Source organism: Asterias amurensis, chromosome 14 (assembly GCF_032118995.1).
Source record: "Asterias amurensis chromosome 14, ASM3211899v1".
Lineage (NCBI taxonomy): Eukaryota > Metazoa > Echinodermata > Asteroidea > Forcipulatida > Asteriidae > Asterias > Asterias amurensis.
In genome coordinates this window covers 14,727,906-14,748,711 of record NC_092661.1, presented here as the reverse complement: position 1 = coordinate 14,748,711, position 20,806 = coordinate 14,727,906, and the positions used below count along the sequence as shown (strand labels likewise).

Below are 20,806 nucleotides of genomic sequence, written 5' to 3'. Positions count from 1 at the left end.
ATCCACAACCAGCGAACTGATGGATCAGACCTTGATTAAACAAACCCACTATATTCCATTAATTCTTAATGCGTGTAAATTGAGCCTTCAGCCTACATATCCCATTACTTACCATCTTAATCTCCATGGAGGCTTAGGGTGATGATCCACCCTAATCCCCAAGGGGCTTAGAATGATGATGCCCGGAACCATGGATGGCTAGCTTGGATATAATTAATGCTATTAGTAATTAAGGCTCAATGGTCGTTTCATCAAGGATGTACTTTTGGTCAACGTCAAGGTGCTGTGATTATCTTCTCAAAATGGTTATAAATGGTATTGTTATAATAATAACTTCATTGATATTAATAATTTTGGCTAAATATTTATTCTAAACAAATTAATTTTGGTTTACCCCTATACATGTAAACCAATGTGTTTTAGCACTGTATCAGTACTTTCCCGAACTCTGTGAACAACATCACAGGCATACCACTCGGCTGGGACTCGAACCTACGACCCTTGCAACTCCTAAACATTATAGCAACCCTAATCAAAACACGCTTTCAGCTGTTTTGCACAATACGGTAGGTCAGTAACAAGCATTGTGTACTCCGAGACCTGCGGGGAAAATCAAGTGGTGTCTACGGTAGAAGTCGAACCCGCGACAACTCGAATTCTACGGCAGGTGTCTGTCTCATCAGCGTAAAGACAAACCGGCCCGCTGCAGCGTGCCAGGTGACAAGCGGCCTGTACGCAGTAATAATGGCGTGCAAAGTTTCCAGAAACCTAGCTTGAAAACTGGTGTTCTGTGATTCATAAGTCATTGCAGGTTAAATTTCGTATTGGAATCGGACAAATTCTCGTTGGGGTAATTCTCTAGAAAAAAAACAAAGATGTAACCGTGATGCCATACTGTTTCCTGTGGAAACATTTTATTGCTTACGGACGTTTGTTTCATAGAATAAATTGCTTATAGTGTGCCTGGAAGAAGGGCAGGCCATACTTTTGCCCTTTCAAAAAAGGAAGAATACAGGCCAGTAAGGGCGTACGGCAGAATGATCCTTATAGGCAGACTATGAAATGTAGTCTTCAAGCTTCATGGACATTTCCAAGTCCGTTTAAATTATTGGAAGATCCATCGTTTTGTAAAATAAAGACCCCATTTTCGTTCACCGTTAAAAAAGGGACAAACAGAATCAAATGAGGAGCGGGTTTGATTGCCTTAAAAGAAGCTAAATTTGTCTTCTCTAAAGCTCTAGTTTCGCTTTGTCACCACGGAGACTAGTCGATCTTGTGATTGCACTTAATAAATAATTCCTCATACTCCAACAGGATTTCATTGATTGCCTTTGTCATTTTGGAAAAAAAAGCCCGCCGGCACAAACGGAAATAGTCTCGGCCCCAGCCGGTAACATATTCAGCTGATTAGCAACCATACCGAGGAAAAACACATCCGTATAGAAATTGATATCTCTTCGCAGTTGACCTTTTTGTCTCCCTGATGGTAGAACCTCTGTGGTTTTTCTTTACCTTTAAAGGCTCTGGACACTATTGGTAATTTCTCAAGAGAATGGTTAGCATATAAGGACAGTGACTTGGTAATGAGAAAATGGAGAGCTGTTATTAGTATAAAATGTTGTGAGAAACGACTCCCTCTGAATTGAACGTAGTTTTTGCGAAAGAGGTTATTTCTCACTCACTCAAGACAAAGGTCATGGACACCTTTGGTAATTTTCAGACCAGTATTCTCATTTGGTGTATCCCAACATTATGCATGGTTACAAATCTGCCACAAATTGGACTCAATTGGTCATCGAAGTGTAAGGCAAGAGAAGAACAAACACCATTGTTGCACGAACTTTTGTGCTTTCAGATTGCAAAAAAGGTATATTTGGGTGAGTCAACCTCTTTCTCAAAAACTACGTTCAGAGGGAGCTGTTCCTTACGATGTTTTTTAGACAGCTCCCCATTGCTCGTTATACCAATCTAGTTTTAATGCTCATATATATCTTGATTAATTATCCATAGTGTTCAGTGCATTTAATGGTTAAAGGCAGTGGACACTACTGGTAATTGTCAAAGACTAGCCTTCACACTTGGTGTATCTCAACACATGCATAAAATAAACCTATGAAAATTTGAGCACAATCGGTCATAGAACTTGCGAGAAAATAATGAAAGAAAAAAAGCACCATTGTCACACGAAGTTGTGTGCGTTTAGATGGTTGATTTCGAGACCTCAAGTTCTAAACTTGAGGTCTCGAAATCAAATTCGTGGAAAATTACTTCTTTCTCGAAAACTATGGCACTTCAGGGGGAGCCGTTTCTTACAATGTTTTATACCATCAACCTCTCCCCATTACTCGTCACAAAGAAAGGTTTTATGCTAATAATTACTTTGAGTAATTACCAATAGTAAGTGTCCTCTGCCTTTAAAGTAAGGACCCAACGCAACGTATACCGATATTTGGACGGCTAGATTGGTACTCTCGAGGCGGTCTTCCTCCATGAGATGGTGAAGACAGGAATTTGCGCTGGCATATTCAAGCCACAGGCAGGTGCAACAAATACACCCATCCCTCATGACCTACGGGACTACGGTGAAAGCCGTGGGTTCTATTAAACCAAGTCCCCCTGGAGGATGGAATTATAGTAGGGGAGGGTATCCCCTCTTTAATCGAATGGACTAATAATTAGCCCGGAATTGTCTTAAGGTTTTCTCTTTCACTGCGAGGTTGTGTATGGGGATGTCAGGGGGATACACTTTATGTAAACACCACGGGTGTTCTATACTCTATACACAGATCAATGGGATTTCCGGTTGGTTATGATGATAAATAAACATTATGAAAGTGCAATCTTGATTGAGGATAGATTGACTAATATAATCCAGTACAAATCTAGATCTGACATTTCGGGGAGCTTTAATTTGTCTAAGATCAAACTGAGATCAAGTTTATACTGAAAATATCACTTAGTCAATTTGTACAAGAGATTAGTCAAATGTGAAAAAAATGGTAACTTAAGGTGTTTTGTGTTTGGGTTTTTTCAAAAAATAATTTTTGACGCTCACCTGCCAACGTTGGGTTAGGATGGTTCGCTCATCCATGGAGGAAGAAACTCCATGGCTCATCACACTGGTCTTTGTCAGGTACCCTGTATACGCAATGATAACACGATTTATAATGGTCATTTCTTTAAATTTACCATACTCTTGTGGGTGTTTTTATAATGTAGTTGGATTACAATGTGTCGTGTCGTGGCCGAACGGTCAAGAGCACCGGACTCAAACTATGGTGCTTAGTGATCAGTATGGGTTGGGTTGAAGTCCCGGTTTTGACAAGTGTGTCCTTAAGCAAGACTTACCATGATTGCTTCGTCCTTCGAATGGGACGTTAAGGCGTAATCCCGTGTGTTGTGTACGTAAACAAAACCCACTTGAGAGAAAGGGAATCTCTCTTTAACGACATGGGAGGGCTTAACCATTATTTTTTAAGTTACCAAAATTGCGCCTTTTAAATGTTTTCCCCGCAAAAAAGAAAAACGAATACATTTATCGTTGAGAGAAGGGACTCGCTCTAACAACATAGAAGGACTTATCCCTTTTTGGGACATGATCAAAATATTGTACTTTTTAAAAAAGAACAACCCTTTGTCAACATCCACTGAAAAGATTAACCATAACCACTTCATCCCATGTCTTTGCAATCCACCCAATTGTGACTGCATCACGACTCGACATGCGTGTTACTATGATGGATCAGGCACTAAAAATCTTGTTTATACCCTGCCACCAACGACTGGAGAGAAAAATTGCCAGTGATTTTGCCCGTCACTCCAGGAAAGGTTGCTTTTACACCCCGAGTGTTCCCCGTAGAACAGTGATAGATCGCCCATCTGTTTTTCTTAATAGAAAACATCCATGTTGGATGAGGCATCGGTCTTTGATTGAATTGGATTCTCTAGGGGTCTTAAAATGCAGTCAATAAAAAAAATATAATTATGTCTAGTGATGAAGAGGAATTGAAAAATAAATTGATGTAAGATAAAGTAATTAGTAAAACATACTTTACAAAATTATTTAATAATGACCGACTGTGGTGAGTGGATTGTCGCAGTGTATGATCACCAGAGGTGAAATCTGGTCAATTCGATTTCAACAGTCATAGCTGATTGAAATCAAAAAGCCAGAGTTCACCGAGAGAGTCACTGCACGAACGAAACGGTATTTACAAAAAAAAAACATTTATATTTTGTATCCCCAATGCAAATTTCCGTCACCGTACCCGCTGCTAAAATATTCGAACTGTCTCTAGCTACCGGGTAATCTCAGTGACACTGCTATAGATTGCAAAGGTCGTGGGTTCGAATCCTATCCAAATATTATGCCTGGTTTTTTTCCACAGAGCTCGGGAAAGTACTGAGTATATACAGTACTACCAGGGCGCCCGAAGAACCGTCAAGACGGACACAACCTCCTACTCAGGTTATCTACAGTGATTGTCAACCCCGGGGCGTTTCCTATCCTAATAGCTCATCGTATTAAGAGATTGCTTTCACGAAAATACATCAATCCACTATTCTCATGCCACCCTAATCCGATTACTCTTTGGAAAGATTACACAAAAAGATAACTGATACTCCTTATGGATTTACTGGCCCCGGGTTATGGAATAAATAACCATATTTTAATCGCTGAACTATAATGAAAGCGTATATAAAACGAACGGGGTTTGTTGCCAAAATGTAGCTGCCAAAATGTAGCTATAATGGCCGTTGTCGAAACCCGCATGACTTCCAAGCTTGTATAATAACGCCTGCAATCTTGGACCTCATATTGTCCCTCTTTTGGTTGGCAACTGCTCCGATTGGTTTTGTACATGTTTTTCAACTGTGGACCTTTCCCGAACCGTGTACCCTACTGTGTTATGTCCCCGGTTTGAATATGTATTTACTCCTGGGCTTTGCCAAATACCACGAAACACCAAGAACGTTGACACACGTTGTTCAATGCATCCTTACTTATGCAGAGGATGGTCCTAAACAAAGTTTTAGCCATAGACCTACATTTTGTAAAAAGGTGTCCAGGTTTGTTGGAACCTAACAAAACTGTATCAAAATTATTCTCTCACAATACATTAAATGTAAGGGCAGATAAAAATAGGGTGCTTGTTCACATTTCAAATAGGGTGTCAAAAGACACCATTATACGCCCCTCGGGTTAAAGGGAAGGTACACTATTGGTAATTGTCAAAGACCAGTGTTCTCACTTGTTGTATCCCAACATAAGCATAAAATAACAAACCTGTGAAAATTTGAGCTCAATTGGTCATCGGAGTTGGGAGAAAATGATGAAAGAGGAAACACCCTTGTCGGACAAATTTGTGTGCTTTCAGATAGGAATAAAAGACTTCTAGTTAGAAGTATTTTATTATTTTAGTGAGGAATTGCCTCTACTCCAAAATCTATGCTGCTCTATCAGAGGGAGCCGTTTCTCACAATGTTTTATACTATCAACAGCTCTCCAATGCTCGTTACCTAGTCAGTTTTTAAGTTAATATTTGCTTTGAGTAATTACCAAACGTGTACCTTCCCTTTAACAATGGTTCTAGATGGTTCGGGCATATTCACCCATGGTTCTATAGGAAGCGGCCAAGTCTACTTATCACAGCCAACTTCTTTTTTGTTAGTTGTTTGGTTTTTTTTTTGGTTACAAAGCGTCACCCTTTCCCCTCAATGTGTCAGCCATCAGTGATAGTGATTTGTGTCCAAAAGTTGACATTGCCTTTAGTTTACAAGGAAATTGGAGTAATCGCCCGCCAAAATGTCTTTCTTTGTAATTCACAAACGGTCGCCCAGAGGTAAAACAAAATTGATGAGGTACTGTATCTAATTAGCTTGATTGACAGACATCCAGAAGTTAAAAGGTTGTTTGCCTCATAATAGCAAATTAAGCACTTCAACTGACAACATTACCATTATAAAGAATCGGTTAATTACGCAATAGGCGTAATTGGTTGCGCCATTCGGTGTCAATAAATTACCCCTGTGTTTTCTCGTGTAACGAGCATCAAACATTCATAGATTGTGAAAGGGCACTTTTCAGACTGCAGAAAAGAACTTACAAACTATCGTGGTGAAGCCATTACTAATCAAGTATCTTGTCAAACCTTATTATAGAGACTTTAATTGGCCCGTCTAATTTATAAATGCGTTCAAGGACTTGCTCTAAGTCGACAACTATAATGATGACGTCTAAATGTACTTTCGATTGGCATGGAATACCAGAAATAATGAATAACATGGATTTATAGAGCGCTTAGTACCAGGTTTCTAAGCGCTGAAATAAGTAGTGTACGATAACACCCCCAAAATGACAATTTAAAGTTGGATGAAGCAGCAGAAACTGAACAGCTTAGATGGATTTAAAAAAGGGGGGTTTTGAGAGCGGTTTTAAATGAGTCCAGTGTAGTGGAGGCACGGATGTGAACGTGGAGATTGTTCTGAAGAGTGGGAGTGGCGATTGAGAAGGCTCGTTTTCCATAGCGAGTGCGGGGGGGGGGGGGGGGTAGGACCAGAGTTGAACTCCAGGTGGGCGGGTAGATGATGATGATCGGAGAACGCGAGACGTAGGTTGCCTTTTGGGAATAAGTAATTCTGAGATATAGTTACATTGGGGCTAGGCCATAGGACACTGAAAGACACCTTTGGTTATTGTCAAAGACCAGTGGTTGGTGTGTCTCAACTGAATAAAATAACAAATCTGTGAAAATTTTGGCTCAACTGGTCATCGAATTTAGAAGAGAATATGAAAGAGTAAAACCACCCTTGTTGCACTACTTTGTATGCATTCAGATGCATGAAAAAGGCTTCTGTTGAAGAAATTACCCCTTTCTAAAAAAAAAACTACGTTACTTCAGAGGGAGCTGTTTCTCACAATGTAACAACAGCTCTCCATTGCTCGTTATCAAGTTAGTTTTTATGCTAATAACTATTTTAGTAATTACCAATAGTGTCTATACCCCCAGCCCATACTTTGTGCCATAAATAAAGTTACTCACTCACATATCAATGAGGAGAAAACCTTCATTATTGTCAATAAGAATTATTATGATTACATGTGAGCGTTATTTCTACTTGGCGAGGAGAGTACGTTGTGGTTGGCAATTACCCACCTGTCAATTTTGCTGCCTAATTGCTTAGCCCAGTCATAAATTGATTGAACTAACAGGAAGCCGTCGCAAACGGGCTGTGGGCAAATCCTTCCTGATTGGCACTCATCAAGAGGAAAACGGTTGCCTTATGAATCTAGAATACTCCTGACGCCAAGCTCATTTGGATTCTTTGCTTAAAGATAAACGGCAACCAAAGCGTTGGGACGCAGTAAATTTTTGGTTTCCAGAACTTTCTGTATTTGTATTCAACGAGGAGGTAGTTACGCTGAAATGTTAGGAAACGCGAGCCCACCTTGTAAAATAAACAAACCGGTATCATACAATCACGATTCGATTCAATTCGGTTTTAGTGGTCCTACCATTGAAAAACAAATGCTTGAATACATGGCATACGAAAAAAATAATTACACAACAATACAACAAAATATGCTGAGTGTCAATAATATCAATTTAACAACATCTTGCTTGTAATTATTGTTGTAAGGCGTTGTGGTACCTTTTTGTGTAAAAATACGCTATATAATGCTTAGATTAATATTATTACTATAAAATAATTCATGTCTGGGCTTGGAGGTATCTGAATGTCATGCATCCAAGTGATTGCCAGATGTCTTTACAACAAACTCGGGAAAGTACTGAGTATGCAATAGGCCTTCACATCAGTGTAAGGGCACAATCTTAATAACTTATTGTAATATTATTTCCCCTCTTTGTTCAAATTATTCAAAGGATGAACTATTTTGACCGTCAACATAGGGACAATTATTAGGCAAAGAATAAGTTTGTTTGTTAGACCACTATAATATAGAACTCATGAGAGCTACGAAAATAACTCTTATTTGCAGCGAAGCCTTAAAAAAATCGCTTTCGAATTTGAAAAAGTGGTTTGATGTAGGTCAACATCATATCAACTAATGCACTGTATCCCATGGCCTCCACGTCTTATCTTAAATACGCATTTATTTATTACGTTGACACTTTCATCGAAGCACAAAATAATAATGAACAGAAATGCAAGACAGGGTTTTCTGAGAGTCATTTTTGTATATGGAGGGAAATAATTAGGTGTTCTTGGACAACGACTGTCATTACATGGCTCTGTAACAGCTGAGGCGTCAACGAAAACGCTCATTTGGGTTCTTATTAATACAAATAAATTGAAAAGATTGAAGAGTGGTTTACGCTTTGTGAACTTAATTAGCCTGGACGTGACATAGCAGCTGTACACGAAGGAATGTTGGCTTTGACAGAGGTGTGAAAATATAGTTTACCAAGAAGAAACGCGTAGAAGTATGGGTGGTACACAAGCAAACAAATTTTATCCATTTCATTAATTTGGTCTCAGTGACTTTGGGGAACTGGTCAGACTTTTTCCAGGGCAGATTATGCCCAATAGAGGAGAATTTAATGGTTCCTGTCGCAAGGAGAAATGGGTTGGTGCTAAAATGGCGTAGATCGGTGTTAAAAAGTGGGCGTGGATTATGTCAAATAATTGCACACTTACCATTGTGTACAGTGCATTGTTTGTTATGTGTAGTATTGAATAATATGGTTAACAATTTAACAGCACGCTTAATACACCATGTATCACCAGTTTATACACCACGAATGCTATTTTCAAACCAAGTTATTTATTAATATTTGTCAAGCACTAATGTTTTATTTTTAATTTAACGCAATAAATGTTATGGGGAAGGGGAGCACACTCTCCATAAACAGCACAATACCGAGAGAGGGCGCAGGGGTCGCGGCATATAGGCGGTCGTTCACAACTCGATCATGACGACACAGTCCCCGCGATTCCTCTCTGGAGGTAGACCTATGCCCGATGTCGGGTTTAGAAAAACAATTCTTTCCTTACTCAGAGGGCTTCGCTAAACACTCGTATGACCTCAATCATGGTCTCACGAGGGTCACACCAACTTCAAGGGAAGTGTGACCCGTTTTACCGCGTCATTCCGACCGCAGCAAATCCAATCATCCGATGTTCGTACATAAACAGAAAATACTGCAAACAAAAATGCGAGGGGCGACAATTGCAACAATGCAAACTTTAATGAATTTGGGTTTGTATTCAGACTCTGTAGGAGATTTCTGCACTTAGCAAGTTGTTATGCTAACAGACTATACGGAACTGGGCCCTAATGGTTGTAGTATTTCAAGGCAGAACTTTCTTTTCAGAACTTAGACGTCTCCCGAACATCTGATAAATCTACCCCGCGGTAGTAGAATAAAGAAAAGCAGTTCTCTAAGAACAAACTCTACCTAGCAAGTAGATACACACATTGTGTTCCGCAAACCAATATACTGATCCCTCACCATGCAATGCCTCAAATCCTATATCACTGGGCCATTATATTTCATTCCCGAAACCCTTTCCTCTCCATGTTGGAGTGTTGCTATAAAAGCTAAATCAATCACAAGAACCATCTCAGCCCTGACAGGAATCCATTTACCTGAGTGATGAGCTATTATAGTTAAGTGTCTCGCTCAAGTACACAGTGTCATGACCAGGATTTGAACCCACACCCTAATGACTTTAGCAAACCCTAACTTCAGCCTGATGCACTTTTAACCGCTCGGCCACGACACGCAGTAATGTCAAGTAATTTCATCATCGTGACGAACTAGTTATGGCAAATCCGGGGGCGATTCCACGCGTCACCCACCTCATCCACTTGTGACTCAAAAAGCTCCCTTCCGTCACTTGATTTTTTTTTTGCCACTTGTGTGGGATAACAAAGTTCTTATATATCTATCTATCTATCCCCTTAGGTAAGTGACTGGTGACGAGTCTACGGTTTTCCTTGTTCGATGACACTAGAAACTGATTTTTCTGTCCAGTCATTTGTCCACAATATTGCGTTGTGCCAAAAAAAAAAATCATTTTTGAGCTTTTTGAGTCACGCAAGATACAACTTTTGGGAATATTATATTCTAAAAAGAAAACACTTCTTTAAAGGGTCTGTACACGTTTGGTAATGAATGGGAAACAATGCCAACGAAAACTTACGTGGTATGAGGTAGTCTGTTGCAGCTACATATTATACAATATAATGCAATTTGAGAAATGTTTTACACAATCAGGTAGCCTAACTAAGAAACCCATTTACTAATAAAACAAAACTCAGTAGGCACAATGCAAAACAAACCAAATCGCGTCTCTGGCATTAGAAATTGCGCCCTCTTTTCCTTTGTACCGTCTGACCCGGTGTAAAAAAAATAACCAGCCACAACAAAACTAAAATCACTTTTTTTTTCTCGCTTTCTCCACAGATTTTTGAACCGCACTCTTTGACTGCCAACTAGGGCATACACACACAATGAAGACATGCGCACTACTATTCGTGGTTGTCATGGCAACAGTTGTCATGACAGTGGCTGCAATGGAGGACGAGAGCGACGATTGGTTTGAGAACCTTTTACAAGAGTACAAGAGGAGACCAAAACCACCACCAAGGGGACCCGCACAAAATGGAAAACAAATGGTAAACATTCAGACGTGTTAAACAAATAAATACATAACAACAATAAGGTATCATTTTTGTTAGTAAGCCTCATTAACAATTATTAACAATGGGATTCTTTTGTATGAATAGCCTTAACACATGTGGGTTGCAATACGATGTCGCTAATAAGGCAACATTTAAGCTAAAGGGGGCACATTGACTTGGACTGGGCGATTTGGGCTACAAAATGCGCCCAAATATGTTTTACATTATGATGAAAGGAACTTGGTTGAAGTTATGTTTTAAAGTAGAAAATAAAAGCCTCGGCATTGTGTAGTTTGACGTTCACTTCGTGCCCCCGTCATTTTGTACAGTCAAGACATTTTTTTTAACTTCGTAAACAAACACGGTCTAGTAAAAGAATTGTTTTTTAAAACACAATCAAACCTGAAGAATTCCCCCCCCCCCCCCTTTGCGGCACGACAGAAACTGAACTTGAGTTGAAGTCACCGTATTACCGTGCATGTGGCCTCATTAGGTTCGAAGACCACAAACAGTATTAGCCCTGTTGTGGTACTGTTTTCCGTCCGATTGATTGTGTCTTGTTTGTGAAATTACTGTTTTGTAAAAGTACAAGTATAGATAACCTTGGCCGAAACAGAAACATACGATTAGTCTCATATAAACAAAAATGAATAATTTGTTACAAAAATGCATTTTTTTTTTTTAAAGAATGCCTTGAGCAATGTTATTCTTGTTGGGTCATATGCTTTGCTATACCTGCACTTAAACACATAAAGCAGAGAAGAGAAAGGGAAAATGAGACTAAGTAATTGTCAAAGACCAGTATATTCTCACTTGGTGTATCTCAACATATGCATGAAATAACAAACTTATGAAAATTTGAATTCAATTGGTCGTCGAAGTCGCGAGATAATAATGAAAGAAAAAACACCTTGTCACACGAAGTTGTGTGCTTTCAGATGCTTTCGAGACCTCAAATTCTAAATCTGAGGTCTTGAAATCAAATTCGCGGAAAATTACTTCTTCCTCGAAAACTACGTCACTTCAGAGGGAGCCATTTCTCACAATGTTTTATACAATCAACCTATTCCTATTACTCGTTACCAATACAGCTGTTATGCTAATAATTATTTTGAGTAATTAGCAATAGTGTCTACTTTAAAGGCAGTGGACACTATTGGTAATTACTCAAAATAATTATCATCATAAAACCGTTCTTGATTAGAAGTAATGGGGAGAGGTTGATAGTATAAAACATTGTGAGAAACAGCTCCCTCTGAAGTGACGAGAAAGAAGTAATTTTCGATGAATTTAATTTCGAGACCTCAAGTTTAGAATTTAAGGTCTCGAAATCAAGCATCAGAAAGCACACAACTTCGTGTGACAAGGGTGTTTTGTCTTTCATTATTATCTCGCAAGTTCGATGACCGATTGAGCTCAAATTTTCACAGGTTTGTTATTTTATGCATATGTTGAGATACACCAACTGATGATGGCTAGTCTTTGACAATTACCAATAGTGTCCACTGCCTTTAAGTGTGACTGGGTTGTAGAGTAGCTTATCCGTGACTAGTTTAAATGGTTAGTCAGACCCGAAACCTAGACTGCTCTATACTCTGCTTAGCTTGTCTGCCCCCCGTTTTGCTTTGCTATTTGTTTGTAGTTTACAATTTCTGTTTTGAGGCAACTTGATGAGATATGAGAATATTTGTTGGTTAGGTCGAGATTCAACTTCAGAACAGGAGTTGTTAGAAGCGTCAAGTCAAGAAATAATTGAAACCAAACACCATCGTATTTGATTGTATGAATTTGCACGAAATAAGGTAGTGAACAAACTGTAATGTTTTGTTTCCAAAGGGAATTTTAAACCTGCATGATTATATAGTTTTGTTAGTGAATGCCTAACCACACAAGTTTTCTTAGTACAGGAGCACTATGTGATATGTTTTTTGTTAATTAACCAAGAAACACTTAGTAAAGGACCTGTATTTCTACCTCCTTATTAAAGCCTGACAGATCTGTTCTAGAGCAAATCAAAAGAACGTGTGAAACTTCCTCCCCACGTGGTGCACTTCGGTCTAACTGCATAAAAACACTACTGAGACCGTACTTTGAACCATTATCGGTGGGTTACAAAATGTCATAATAAAGGGTGTCTCAAACAACAAAAATGTCCATAGTTTGGGTTGATACATGTCTTCATTTTAAACCATAGTTTCTCACATTATTGTTTTACCTATTTTTGTTTACGTCAACCAAGGCACATTTTTTTCACTGAGCTGCTTGACATAAAAATACATTCAGATGGTTAGCTTCAGTCAGGAGGGAAACTATGACCAACATCAATGTCACTTGCATTTTTGGTTTGATCAAATTGTTCTACCCTAGTAGCAAGTGCATCTCAGCAGCTCAATGAAACCGACTTTGTCTGAACCCGCCAATTTCAATTAAGCCTTGCTTCGTTGGTACAAATTAAGGATAAGCAAAATTTGTGGAAAGTCCGAGCCAGAGATAAAGTCGAACCAACACTTTATTGTTTTACAAAATGATGAAATAATATTGAAACATTACCCTGTAAGCAAAATGATGCACTTCAATCTACCGGCGTTGCTTGTTTTAAGGTCAAGAAATATGAAGGTTTATGTAACAACTAAACGTTGGATATTTTTGGACTCCCGTTTTAAACAAAAAGTTTGCTTGTTTGCATTTTCCCCCTAAAACTGCATGATCTGAAAAATTCTTTTGAATTTGCAAACGGTTGCACGGTTGCACTTTTCTCTTTTTCCTTCTATTCATCTTGCCAACGTGACTGCTAACATCTGAAACCCTCTTTCAAGCACTGTTGTCCGATTACAAAGTAAAACTGCTTGTTCTTCGTGTTGTTGTTTTGTCAGTGTTGAGTTCAAACTGTATGTACACCATCAATTAACCCATTTACTAATAATCAATGACATGTGGTTTTCTTTCTTTCTTTATCCATGCATTTTCAACCACCATTTTCAAAACAGTTCTCACACTAAACCATTGCACAGTGATTTAACAATAAGTAGTAAACAAAATTTTTTATGGAAATTGAAGAAATGACATGCAACGGAGCTTGGTTCATAGCCCCCTCTACGCTTCAAAACCCCCGGTGTTAATTAATTGGTTCTTTTAGTATTAATGTGATAAAAAAAACTACACGGCGTCAATGTGGATAAATCTGACACCATGGCAGTTTATTTAACACCCCAGTTTTTGCGGAGTAGGCTACAAATCTATCCTACGATGCTGGGGCACATAACCTTAAAGCCATCCATCGGACACTTTCTGAACAGAACAAAAATAAAAAGTTCACAGATTTACAAATAATTTACAGGGTTTACAGAAGGTAATGGTGAAAGACTTCCCTTGAAATATTATTCCATGAAATGTTTTATACCAGGAATCATTGAGTCTGTCTGTTGTCTTTATCACTGATACTTCAAATTCGGTACTTCAAGTTGTGCATTGACAAATTTGTACATTGAAAAAATGTGTCCACTGAATGAAAAGTATGCATTAAAAATGCACCTATTATAAGAGTGCGTTATTTGGTTTAATATTCCAATACAACAATCAACTATAACCAATCTGTAATATTATTCCCTTTTTTCAGTGTCTTGGCTACGGAAAGAGTTGCACAATTACCAATCGCCAGAATAATTGCTGCCGAGGCTTGGGTTGCTATGCCGGGTCCGGGAACGACTGCGTCGGGTCTAGAAATTGTGTCTGCCGGAAAACCCCCGAGCTGAAATACGTCTATTACATGGTGTAGATTTAACACTACCGGTGTAACACCCAAGAGAATCCGGCACACAGTTGACATTTTATAAACTACCCAGATAATATGTGTATCACAATTGATGATACCTTAAAGGCAGTGGACACTATTGGTATTACTCAAATAATTATTATCATAAAACCTTTCTTGATTATGAGTAATGAGGAGAGGTTGATAGTACAAAAAATCGTGAGAAACAGCTCCCTCTGAAGTGAGGTAGTTGTCGAGAAAGAAGTAGTTTTCCACTAATTTGATTTCATGACCTCAGGTTTAGAATTTGAGGTCTCGAAATTAGGCATCTGAACCCACACAACTTCGTGTGACAATGGTGTTTTTTCTCATTATTATCTCGAAACTTCGACAACCAATTGAGCTCAAATTTTCACATGTTGTTATTTTATGCATACGTTGAGATACAGCAAGTGAGAAAACTTGTCTTTGACAATTACCAATAGTGTCCAGGGTCTATAAAAACAGTGTTAAGAGTTTAAACTCAATGTTGTACCAACTTTTTAAACATGCTCATCATTTTTCACCTGCTTACGTGGTTTGTAGCATTCAAACACACTCTAGAGTGTAGGCCTACACCTTAAAAAACATCTGTGTTATTTTATACCCAGTCTAAAATATGGTATGGCATCTGGTGTTACACCCAACTAGACACACCCATTATAACACCTATTCAGATAAGGTGTAATCTAACACTATGCTTTGCACTCATTTCGCTTTTGCTGTTCATTCATTTTACGTCACGTATAGCAACGTCAGTGTTAAACACTGATGTTGTTCAAATTTGCAACAACGAATTTATCGTTTACATTATAAACTTTAAACAGGTCTTTTATTCACAGTTATTGTGCAGTTCATAAAGCAATATTAAGTTATAGCGTTTGTGTTTACGCATTTAAAGGCTAGTGATTGTGTTAATTTTCTGTGTAAGTTGCAATGCGGTTTTTGCAACGGTCAAGCATTGGCCCCTTTCACACTACTCTGTATTCCCCGGGTTGCCCCCGTGGGAATATCGGGCAGCCCTTTCAGACAATGATCGCTTCACCCCTGGTCTGCCCCAGCAAATGGGCATACCCCGGGGAGTAGCCACCCCATGCTCTGGAGTCGGGGTTGAGCGGTAAAACCCCGTGGTATTCTTGAAACGTGCAACCGGAACCCCGTGGAATAGGTACACAGTGTGAAAGTGCACCGAGGTAACCGTGAGGTAAAAAAAGTCCCAGGGCCTCCCCGGGGCTGTATTCCACGGAACAAGAGATACAGTGTGGAAAGGGTTAGTTGGGTAAGTCCCATGTACGTTTTGTGCAATATGAGAATGTACAGATTATTTATACGCAGTTTTTCTGCCAGTAAAACTGGCGCAATAAAACACAATGGTATTTGTTTGCAATGATTCGACACTACTTGATGCTGCTTTGAGGCAGTCTCATCCTTGCATACATTCTGTGCAACAATTTCCTTATTGTTTGCAGTCACCACCTTGAGGAAGTGTAAGAGACCGATGCTCGAATAATAACAGTTATTACTGACAAAATTATATAAATTAAGTCGGGAGCAAACTTAAGAAGGAATGTTGAAAAAAGTGATGACAAGTCCTCATTTTGGTAAAACCACTGAATTAATAGATTTCAAGAACTTGATTATGTGAACAGTGGTCTCATCACATTCGCAATACGAGAAAGTGCTTACAGAGCAGATTTTCTTTATAACTGTAGAAATCAACATTGTTTCTAGTTTTCACAAAGCAGACATAAACAATCTGAATTCAGATGAAAGTCTGAAAATATTACATTGCCTGTACGAGTTATCATACTGAATTACGTTACTTTTTTTCGAAAAAGAAAGATACATACTTACAAAATGACAGCTTGGACAACAGTTTGCATAATATTTTTAAAATTACACTGCTCTAGAATTCCTATATCACGGGTTCGAATCAGCACTTGTTCGAATCCCACTCGAGTAATATGCATGTGGGTTTTGTCACAGAACTAGCGGGTAAGTACTGAGTATACGTGCTATACAAACATCGGTGTATGGGTAAAAAAAAAAAAAAATTAAATCCGCAATAACAAATTTAGAGTGCACTTCTTTTAATGAAATTTTTTCCAAGTGGGCAACAAACAAGAGTAATTCATCCTGCAAAGACTCCTACCTTATAGTACTCATAGCTTTGAGCTGAAATGTATGTATATTTCATTTTTTTCTGCTTGATTACAAATCCTTCGTTGTCAAAATTAATCTCACATTGTAGATATAAATGCAGTAGTTCTCTTAATGGAATTACATGTATTATTCATAGGTGCACAGCCACTGTCATTAGTACACGTTTTTTTCCATATGCATTTTATGAACAACAGTTTGGAAACCACTTCAGTTGCAGTTGTCTCAATATTCTTTAAAAAAATAATAATGTCATTGAGAAGTATTATTGAAGGTTTTTTAATAAAATCCGTAAATTATAGTTACTCAACGTTCATAATACTTGTTCATTTGGTGTTGTTGTAACAAAAGGTATACCCACGGTTGTGACTGTGCAAGCATTTCAACTTAGAAAATCTTTGAGGCATCATCAATTTAAATTATTTGTGTAATTAATTTCAAAGTGTTTATGCGTTTTGGTTTGGTACACGGTCTGTGATAAAACAATTAATAATAAACGTGTGATTTAAATAAAACAGAAAGAGACATTGATGTTTTAATCCATGATTTATATTTTGATTGCTTTATTTATATATTTGTTCAGAATTTAAATTAAAAAGAACTAGAATGGACAACAGACCATCGCCATTGACGTCATAAAGCCGCCATCTTAGGTAATCTGATGATGAAACAATCGAAACGCACAGGGCCCAGTTTCACAGAGCTGCTAAGCACAAACATGTCGCTTATAGCATGACATTTTTCTTCCTCGATAAAAACGGGATTACCAACCAAACTTCCACGTGATTTGCAGGGTTAGCAAGGTGAATACCACTGTTACACCAGTAATAAGCGATATGCCACAAATGAAATATGGTTGGTAGACCTAATCCTGTTTTTATCTAAGAAGAAATTTCATGCTAAGCAAGTTTGTGTGCTTAGCAGCTTTATGAAATTGGGCCCAGATGTGTTAACACACGGCGTACATGATTGGTCAAAGGACAACCTCAATTGGCGTGGTGCGGCAGAGCCCGGTGGATCGTTTTTGTTTAATACCACAGCGAGGTTTTTTTGTATAGTGTAACTTTAAATAACAAACATATTTCCTGTCGGATAACTTTCCGCACCTCGCCACCACTTTTTCACAAATTTTTTCAAAAAGGGATATCTCATACTATATTATTTCATATTGAATGAAAAAGTGGTGGCGCCATACGGAAACTTTTCCTTCCTGCTTTAGAGGTGAGACTACGTCTCTAACAACACCGTTATGCACCCGTTCCTTCTTAGAGGATTATTTCAAAAAGGGAAAGAGAGCCCGAATTCAATATAATTATTAGAACGCGGTTATTATAGCATTGCTTCTGCTGCAACGTAGTCTCCTACTCAAGCCAATAATTGGCAGTTTACAGTACAAAACCCATCAATGCGGTACAAACACCGCCACGTGGGAAATAACAGCTTGACAATGTATATTAATACAATTGGGGTGGGTCGGGGATTGACTTAGTTAAACCATGGAGGAAGAAATTTCTTCATCCATGGTTAAACCAACGTTGACACACACACAAAAGTGTGGCACATAGCTTCCATGGGGGCGTCCACATGATAAATTTTAATCACAAACAACAGTTATTGCAATATAGTTTGATCCAATAAATAAATAAGAGCAGAGGGGCTGACAGAATCGCACTTACATGAGAATTGAGGAGCGGTGTAAGGGAGTTCTCGGGCTAGAGGGTGCGAACCATAATTACTCTGAACTAACGGAATGAAAAGGGCTTTGCCTCGTAAATGAAATCGTGACCACCGCCCCACTCTCTGCACCCAATGTTTAGCATACCACACATTTCAGCCACATTCCCAAATTGTACACAGTGGAAATGAATTCAAAGCAACCAACAAAAGAACCATCCAATACGTCAAAAACGTGCACGGTATTATGCAAATTAAGCATGATTATGTTAAACTTGTACAAGTCCCTGCACGTTACAATACCCACTATGTGAATGCAATTTAATAACAGTATCAAGACAAAGAATTCTAAAATTTACAGTTTTGTTTTGCAAAATTATCGACTGCTCAGGGGAGCTTACGGCCTTTTAGAAACCGTGGCTCTGACGCACACGAAGCCTTATCCACACCCGAGGTGCAGTTTCGAAGGTGCTGTTTATACGTGCTTCTTTAGGAGCGCGTAGCCTGTGTACGTCATCGGCTTGAAAAGCCAACCTTCTGAGTTGTGATTGGTCAGGTGCATCTGATTTCAAAATGAATGCAGCAATCCAAGTGTTTTTTAATTATTAAAAAGGCCAAACTAAACACGGTCACAACTTCACAACTAAGCAATAAACACGGTCAAAACTAAAAAATAAAATAAAAACACTTTGTCACAATGACGGCCATTTTTGACCAACGCGCCTATCTGGGCCCAATTTCATGGCTCAGCTTACCGTAAGCACAGAATCGGCGCTTACGGAAGCAGGGAATTCTGTGCTTACGGCAAGCGTATTTTACGGGTTAGCGGCGAATGTTGGCTTTTGCGCGTGCGTACTCCACGTTACTAGGCATTCTACGCTTACAAGGCTAGCACAGAAATTCGGCGCTTGCACGTAAGCGGGGAATCGTGATCGTATAAGCGCGGAATTCGGCGGCCAACAGAGCCAATGAAATTGGGCCCTGTAATGTTGTTCCAAATAATGACCAATGTTAATTTCCAAGCAGGCTAATTGTTACATTAAGGAAATAAGCGTGGGAAGACTATCTTAAGAAGATTAAAGCAATTACGAAAAGAAGAGACAAAATAAGAGAGGAAAAACAAACCGATTTATTTTATAACGTAATAACTTGTTATTGAATTATCATCCACAAATAAATTTGACTCGGGATTCTTTTTCAAAAAGACAGTACTACTGATAGTGTCTTCTTTTTATAGGTTTATATCGTTCATGAATTGAACAATTAATGGTACATACAAATGTTTAAAGAGGGAATTAAAAACAGGAACATGGAAGTTCGTGCTGTGACCAGGATTCGAACCTGGGTTATTGCGACCACAACGCAATGTCCTAACCACTAGACGATCACGGCAAGCTACTTGACCGTACGGCTGACATTGGTCTTCAATTTACAGGTTTAGTTTGTTAAATTGAAGAAAGATTTTGTATTAAAAAAGAGATAGTAAAATAAAGTTTGTGCCGTGACCAGGATTCGAACCTGGGTTATTGCGACCACAACGCAATGTCCTAACCACTAGACGATCACGGCAAACTACTTGACCGAACGGCTGACATTGGTCTTCAATTTACAGGTTTAGTTTGTTAAATTGAATAAAGATTTTGTATTAAAAAAGGGATAGTAAAATAAAGTTTGTGCCGTGACCAGGATTCGAACCTGGGTTATTGCGACCACAACGCAATGTCCTAACCACTAGACGATCACGGCAAACTACTTGACCGTACGGGTGACATTTGGTCTTCAATTTACAGGTTTAGTTTGTTAAATTGAAGAAAGATTTTGTATTAAAAAAGGGATAGTAAAATAAAGTTTGTGCCGTGACCAGGATTCGAACCTGGGTTATTGCGACCACAACGCAATGTCCTAACCACTAGACGATCACGGCAAACTACTTGACCGAACGGCTGACATTGGTCTTCAATTTCAGGTTTAGTTTGTTAAATTGAATAAAGATTTTGTATTAAAAAAGGGATAGTAAAATAAAGTTTGTGCCGTGACCAGGATTCGAACCTGGGTTATTGCGACCACAACGCAATGTCCTAACCACTAGACGATCACGGCAAACTACTTGACCGTACGGGTGACATTTGGTCTTCAATTTACAGGTTTAGTTTGTTAAATTGAAGAAAGATTTTGTATTAAAAAAGGGATAGTAAAATAAAGTTTGTGCCGTGACCAGGATTCGAACCTGGGTTATTGCGACCACAACGCAATGTCCTAACCACTAGACGATCACGGCAAACTACTTGACCGTAACACTGATAACGTCTTCTTTTTGAAGGTTTAGTTTGTTAAATTGAATAAAGATTTTGTATTAAAAAAGGGAAAGTAAAATAAAGTTTGTGCCGTGACCAGGATTCGAACCTGGGTTATTGCGACCACAACGCAATGTCCTAACCACTAGACGATCACGGCAAACTAACTTGACCGTACAGCTGACATTGGTCTTCAATTTACAGGTTTAGTTTGTTAAATTGAAGAAATATTTTGTA

General features: G+C 38.7%; 1 protein-coding gene and 7 non-coding genes across 9 annotated transcripts in view; 1 reads left to right on the top strand and 7 right to left on the bottom strand.

Annotated features, from left to right (window-relative positions):
• The window catches only part of LOC139947570 (uncharacterized), a 40,119-nt gene extending 22,979 nt beyond the window's left edge, over positions 1-17,140 (top strand). Inside the window, exons 2-4 of one of the 2 annotated variants that reach the window (XM_071945512.1) lie at positions 10,434-10,645; positions 12,639-12,755; positions 14,268-17,140. In XM_071945512.1, coding sequence (XP_071801613.1) covers positions 10,481-10,645; positions 12,639-12,755; positions 14,268-14,426 — 441 coding nt within the window. In that variant the 5' untranslated portion in view covers positions 10,434-10,480 and the 3' untranslated portion in view covers positions 14,427-17,140. Of the gene's footprint in view, positions 1-10,433; positions 10,646-12,638; positions 12,756-14,267 lie in introns of those variants that run through there. The other variant, XR_011787369.1, reaches the window with a different exon arrangement.
• Positions 17,141-19,595: 2,455 nt separating this feature from the next.
• On the bottom strand, positions 19,596-19,667 carry Trnah-gug (transfer RNA histidin (anticodon GUG)). Its single transcript has one exon. It is a non-coding gene; the product is annotated as a tRNA-His (tRNA).
• A 105-nt stretch (positions 19,668-19,772) lies between these two features.
• Trnah-gug (transfer RNA histidin (anticodon GUG)) lies at positions 19,773-19,844 on the bottom strand. The gene has a single exon. It is a non-coding gene; the product is annotated as a tRNA-His (tRNA).
• Positions 19,845-19,949: 105 nt separating this feature from the next.
• On the bottom strand, positions 19,950-20,021 carry Trnah-gug (transfer RNA histidin (anticodon GUG)). Its single transcript has one exon. It is a non-coding gene; the product is annotated as a tRNA-His (tRNA).
• A 106-nt stretch (positions 20,022-20,127) lies between these two features.
• Trnah-gug (transfer RNA histidin (anticodon GUG)) lies at positions 20,128-20,199 on the bottom strand. Its single transcript has one exon. It is a non-coding gene; the product is annotated as a tRNA-His (tRNA).
• A 104-nt stretch (positions 20,200-20,303) lies between these two features.
• Positions 20,304-20,375, bottom strand: Trnah-gug (transfer RNA histidin (anticodon GUG)). The gene has a single exon. It is a non-coding gene; the product is annotated as a tRNA-His (tRNA).
• Positions 20,376-20,481: 106 nt separating this feature from the next.
• On the bottom strand, positions 20,482-20,553 carry Trnah-gug (transfer RNA histidin (anticodon GUG)). The gene has a single exon. It is a non-coding gene; the product is annotated as a tRNA-His (tRNA).
• A 104-nt stretch (positions 20,554-20,657) lies between these two features.
• On the bottom strand, positions 20,658-20,729 carry Trnah-gug (transfer RNA histidin (anticodon GUG)). The gene has a single exon. It is a non-coding gene; the product is annotated as a tRNA-His (tRNA).
• Positions 20,730-20,806: the final 77 nt, after the last annotated feature.